Below are 6,491 nucleotides of genomic sequence, written 5' to 3'. Positions count from 1 at the left end.
AGTGAAAGTTAAGGTTTTTTTGGCATTGTGAATGGACACTCAAGAAGTTTTGGTCAGAAGAGATTTGCTCTTGCAGGGAACCACTTTAGAAATGCAAAGTGTGTACCACATATAGCCAGTGATACGCACTAATTTCAGAAGATATTACGAAAGCCATCAGACATGTATCATAGTGCAGCCATCTGGCCTCACTTTCAAATGTTTTTAAATTCAGCATAAAACATTAGTGTATGTTTAATCCCAAATTTTAAACTCAGGCATGCAACTGGGAAATCACAAAAAAAGAGGAAATTCAAATTTTTCCCAGACTTTGTACAGTGTTTTTCTATTTTCAATGGCACACATGGGAAGTTAAAAAAAGAGAGGAAATCAGCTGATCCGAGGAAAAGTTGCATGCCTGTAAACCAGAGGTTGTAGGAACAACCACACGGTGTTGAGCCGTTGTTAATGTTGATTGTTGATTGTTAATGTTGAGGTTGAGGGTTGAAAAATAGTGCGTGTAGTAATTATACAGAGGATAGTTAAAAAGAGTCAGGTGAGGATCTACTGTACACACGCGTGTGCTGCTGTACTGTAAACTTATCAAGTACAATCGTTACAGAAACCCATTAAATAGCTTATATCTCTAAAAGTAAAGGTCGCACACCATTGGCGCAATACAAAATATTGCTCGCCATACACTCTTTACCTCAATGCGCGTGTTTTTAGAAGAAAAAAAAACATTAAAAAAAAAGAAAAGCGCCCAAATTTTTTGCCAGCCCAATTTGTGAGAAAATAGAAAAACACTGTACAAAGTCTGGGAAAACTTTTTGACTTCTGATGACGTCATATACGTCATCAGAAGTCAAAAATGTGCTTGCGTTATGAAGTTGTCATATAAACGTGTACAAAACACTGGTAAACACTTAAAATACATTGGTTCATCAAACAGCCGTTACATGAAGCTCAATAGTTAACATACAACAGTCGTAAAACCAAACACTCAAGAAACGAGCACGGGGAATTCCCCTTTGTACGCAATCATAGCACGCTGTTATTCAGGAAATTCCCCTTGTACGCAATCATCCCCATTTGCTTTACACACAATGTACGTGGCATTAAATGAACGTTTCAAGGCGTATATATAGGCGTTTTCAACTTCAAATGTCAAGGGGGCTGCAGGACATCTCCAAGTTTACTTATTGAAACGAAACCTGGGGAAGTTTAAGACCTATTAAAGTGCAATTTAAAGCACAAATCGAGATAAAAATTGTCAGGGTTGATTTTTCAGGAATTTTCAAAGGAAAAGAGGTCTTTTTATTCTAACTTCCGGTCTGATGACGTAATCATTTTTTTTTCGCGCATAGGTCTTGTCTGCATTAAGGTCATCATATATATTGATTTTAAAGCGATTGCCGCAAATTTCGCCACAGACATCCATTGAAAATGCGTTTTTGACTTTTTTTCAACCTGCCGCTAGAGGGCACTCTAACATTTTATTACGTCACCAGTAATTTTTTTGGAAAGGCCAACCTTCCCAGAGACTAACATCTTTGAAAGCAAGTTCATTTTCTTTTTCCAATTTAAATTATTAGGCACTTCCGGCTTCAAAAGGAAGGAAGGGTCACGTGATTTTACGCGCACAAGGTAAATTGAAGATCATGTATTATCATGTTGATTCCCGCAAAATTCAAGTTCCGGTCTCTCACGGTTGATTTTATATTGAATTTCAAAGATTAGATTTATTCTTTTTGCAAGTGATGTTATGTGACCCGTGATGACGTCCTAATGACGTAATTGCAGAAAAGCACAACTTCAGTGAGTAATGTATTCATGTATTGACAATTGAAGTTCATATATGTTTTGATTTTGACAAACAGTTCTGAAGAAGAATTTGTCTTGGAGAATAAATATTAAGAATAAGAATAATAATAGTAAATTAATAGAATAACAATAGGTGTTGGGCTCATGGCCCAACACCTAATTATTCATCAGAGTAGATTAGTACTTATTTGTAATTAACTTTATGTCATTGCTTTCATTTCTCTTCGCAGGTTCCAAAAATGAAGATTTCACCTTGCTTTCAATTGAATATAACTGACTTGTGAATAAAGCCCATACGCATAAAGGGCATTTAATTTTCACAAACACACCACTTGTGTATGTTGTCCTCAATTTGACAGGCACCACTCACATGATAGAAATGGCCTCTATTTGATAGAATACCAAGTATGTCCACAATGCCCATTGGTGCACATGTACATGTATGTATGAGCGTGTTCATCTTTTCAAACCATGGACAAAACAAAAGAGAACAATATCGTCCTCGATTCCCAGCTTTCGTCCGCGATTGGGGTCGTGTACAAAACCTATGTGAGTTTAGAGGGACAATAGGACATCCACGATCGACAGTGTGAACACGACTGCGTGGGTGCGTGTGTACATGGTATACGGCTGTCGTGCCGTTGCCACAACGCAACCATGAATCAAGGGCGGATCCAGAACACAATTTTGTTTATTCTAAGTGTGCTCTGTGGTGTGATCTGAGGCAATTTCTAACCACTTTAACTAAATTTGTTTGAGGAAAAGGAAAAAACTTGGGTTCGGTTTTAAGAATGACACGTGAAACAATGGAAAACCATGGGTTTTGCTATCCAGTGAGGAATAGATGCAAAATGGCAGCAATTATGATAGAATGTGGGAACTGTTGTCACAGTGTAGCCAGGCCGGTCTTCGAATTTTTTTCTATAGTGAGTTGCTCAAAATGACATGCATAATTCAATTTTCTTTTGAATAGTTGCAAGACACTTAGGTTCTCTTTTTTCCCTTAAAATAAAATTATCTCAACGATAAATTTAGAGAAGAAAAATAGTCGATGAAAGTGAGCAGCGACGATGTGGATTTGAACCAGGGATCTTGGTATCCATAACTCATGACACTATCCACTACGCTACGGTGGTAGCTCGACATCTGTACTTTAAAATGCTTAAAAGGTAACTGGTTGCAGCGGCGTAGCGTAGTCTAGCCACTAATCTCATCCTATTATAAGATTGAATTTTTTTGGCGTCGGGGTGATATAAATCAAAATAGGTTTTGCCCTTCACCGACGTTTAAACACTGTATACTCAGTGTGTTACCTCCCGAGTGAAAGTTGGAAAAAAATCACTTGGGTGGGACTCCAACCCACGACCTCCTGCTTTCTAGTGTAGATGTCTTACCACTCGACCACCGAGCATTTAGCTGCAACGTCACTACAAATGAATAGAATTATAGAATTATAGAATTTTGCTCAAAACTTTCTGAACTGAAGCACTCTATTAAAAAAACTTTTTGTTTACTCTAAAATGGCCTGCAAATGCGAACAAGCAATTTTATTTGTTACAGGACATATTTTTTCCTTGAAAAATCGTTCGGAAAAGAAAATCAAAATTTTGAAAAAGCACGAATATAGCAACTTTAAGGGCAAAATCCAAAATCCAATTTTGAATTTACTCAGTTCTTGCCCAACAACATTTGCCTTTAATCTCAGGCTCCAAATAAAATATGGTATTCATCAGGGGTTCCATTAGCGATCCACATTTCAAGGTAGAGGCCAATATATATAATACATGTACTCTGTTAGTGAGGTGGTGAGGCATGAAGTAGAACACACATGCAGTGTCTATGGTTTGTGTATTATGTTCATGGAACTTTGCACATGCCCTAGCCAACACCAAACGGGGAAGGTTCCCCTTGTTAGGGAAATTAGGATCGTGTTATGGGGACTTTCTGCTGTGCCTATTGCATATTCAGTCCGCATAATAAATATCGCTCAGCTCAACAGGTGATGTCCACATATTATTTTTTTACGGAACAAAATTGTATGATCTTACTGTTGTAGAATTTGGACAGGTAAATCTTTTTTTCATAAAGTGACCAATATAACTCCAAATTGCGTAACGACTTACTTTCAATGACTAAAACAATAGTATACAAATACAGCATAGTTTGAGGGGAAGCACCGGTAGTGGGAATTACTGGTCCCGAGGTTCGCGTCGGGAGGTAGTCAAGCTGACTTACACCGAGGGACAAGTAATTCGAATAATTTTCCAGAAATAAACCATGCTTTATTTGTTTTACTACACCTGCCTTTTTAATAGACTCACTGCCTTGTCGATAACGGCCTTCATAGATTTTGCATCTTATGATTCAGTACAAGATATTCAAGTTCTTCGTCAGGGTCAATGAAATAGTCTGATACCAACACTCTGTAATGTGTCTTTACTGCAGTAGTCACGAAGAGTACAACAGACTGGTTCCATAAACATTACATGCCACAGACTACATGTCTACGAGGCGGGTTCCAGCGGGAATATTTGGTGTTACCAGAAAAAAATACTGCAAGTGAGACTTGCCAAATCCCCCTGGCATGCTGGCTGTTTTAAATGTTTATGGTGCAAATCGAGGATTTTCTTTTATTCCTCTTCCCTTTTCCTTTGTTTGGACTTCAACTTTTTCGTAACAGCTCTCATTGGTTTTATACACCTTTGCCAACCGAGGAGTCCTCGATTCGGTTTCTGGACTCGATCCAACGATGATGTTGCACGTGTTTGTCCTCGATTCACACCATAAACAAATGCACCCATAGGCATGCACACCCATAGGCATGCACACCCATACACAACCAGGATGACCCAATATCTCCCTCCGGCTTACAGCCAGGGGGATAATAATAATTACAGCCAGGGGGATAAAAAATACCGCACCGCAGCAAGCTGGATACTCACCAGAATGACGTCACCTATAGGTACGTATCATTTTTACTTCCCAGACGCGCGGCGGAATCGGTCAATGACGTGCTCCAATTTGATCATGAATACTCATGAGGTGTGGTCATATAATTTAGTGAATTCTTGGTTTGTGTTTTTTGTCCAGTCAGCATGGTTACAGTGCCATGCTCAAAATGTACCTACTGAAGTAGCTTGCCCATTGTTTCCACTAGCCACAGATAAAGTGTCTGTATCACGTAATACTTACTTACATGTTACAAATAAGTTCTAAGGAAAATAATATCCTGAATTAATAAACAAACAAAATCTATCTGTTGCACACAATAGATGACATTTAGTTGATACTCCCTTTATGCATATAAAACCAATGCTGTTTCTTGGGCCTTACACTCTTCTCTCTTGGTGAGTTACTCCCCTTAGATTTGGGACTCTGTGTTGAAGATGACCTGTCCCCATCCCTAGGAGGTGAACAGAGTGGTGCTGAAAGGATGCTGGAAGTTTTAGGGATTTCTACAAAAAGCAACTCGTCCAATCCCACTGGCTGTAATGACTTCTCTTGAAAATCAACTCCCTTATTAGAGCTGGAGGCTACGTGTAAAGGCAAGATAGAATCTTCCCCACCTGGGATCCCTGTACCTTTGCAATCGATACTCTGGCAAATGCTATGCATTTTGTTGCTATTTTGGGCATCTTCAACTTGGCCAGATTTCTCAAGACACTCCTGAAGGGTTTTTCCTTCATTATAAATTACCTTATTGTTTGTCAACTGTAAAGTGTGATCTTTGTGCATTTCTTTGTTCTCACACTCTTTTCTACGCACGCTTTGTTCGGTTTTTGAGGGTATCTCCGTTTCTTTTATACTTTGTCTGTTGGTAAAGTTCTTCTGTTTCTCCTTCTGCAGCTTATCGCCAACAGCTTTTTCAGACAAATCAGTTGTCAAATTGTGCTCATTTGCCACTTGCTTTTCTCCATTCTTATTTTCCATGTTGGTTTTGGAGAGAACGTTCTTGTCAAATATTGGGGACGACTCTGCAATGGAGGATACAACCCCTACCACTTTCTTGAATCGGATATTGGTAATCCTCCCCTTAACATCTTTTTCAGTTTCTGCAACTTCAGCTTCTAATTTTTCACTGGATTCTCCATCAGACTCAGTGGTTCCTTTCTCCAGGTTTTCCGATGAGGAATCCCTCCCTGATGCATTGTGCTCCCAGAGAAGCAGCTTATTCTCCTTGCTTTCCACATGTAACTTTCTGCTGGCTTCATTTTCATTCTTCTCATTCCTTTTGTCCGGGACAGATACCCCTTTTGGGGTCAGCTCAAAGGAAGTCTTTCCTAGGTCTAACTTCTCCAAAGCATCTTCCTCTGAATCTAAGTCTGAATTATCCCTTGAGGAAAAGTTCAGCATCTCCAGTTTCCACTTGTAATCATCTTCTGAATCATTAGTTGCCAACAATGGTAACGAGTTTGGCAGCGGTTGGTCCTCATCCTCAGTTCTAGTCTTACTCACATTGAGAATTATCTTCCGCAGTGTAACTGGAGAGAGGTTATCAACCTCACACTCCACGTGGAAAGGCTCCAATTCCTGTGGTTCATCCGAGGCACACGAGTAGAGTTTCAGGTAAGGGTGACTGATCGCTTCTTCAGCAGATGCTCTGTCATTCGAGTTGAATGTCAACAAGGATTTAAGGAGATCTAATGCTGTAAAAAAAAAAGAAGGGTCTTTTAAAAAAAATGTTCAAA

The 6,491-nt window shown here is 39.2% G+C and overlaps 1 protein-coding gene across 3 annotated transcripts in view; it reads right to left on the bottom strand.

The window, feature by feature from the left end:
* Nucleotides 1-4,950: 4,950 nt before the first annotated feature.
* LOC119729700 (mitogen-activated protein kinase SLT2/MPK1-like) overlaps nt 4,951-6,491 on the bottom strand; it is a 46,765-nt gene continuing 45,224 nt past the window's right edge. For all 3 annotated transcript variants that reach the window (XM_038202394.1, XM_038202386.1, XM_038202404.1), the window contains exon 5: nt 4,951-6,449. In XM_038202394.1, the coding sequence (XP_038058322.1) occupies nt 5,083-6,449 (1,367 nt within the window). In that variant the 3' untranslated portion in view covers nt 4,951-5,082. The remainder of the gene's footprint in view (nt 6,450-6,491) is intronic.

The sequence above is a fragment of the Patiria miniata genome, unplaced genomic scaffold (genome assembly GCF_015706575.1).
Source record: "Patiria miniata isolate m_02_andy unplaced genomic scaffold, ASM1570657v1 HiC_scaffold_1, whole genome shotgun sequence".
NCBI lineage: Eukaryota > Metazoa > Echinodermata > Asteroidea > Valvatida > Asterinidae > Patiria > Patiria miniata.
This window is presented reverse-complemented; position numbering and strand designations above follow the sequence as displayed.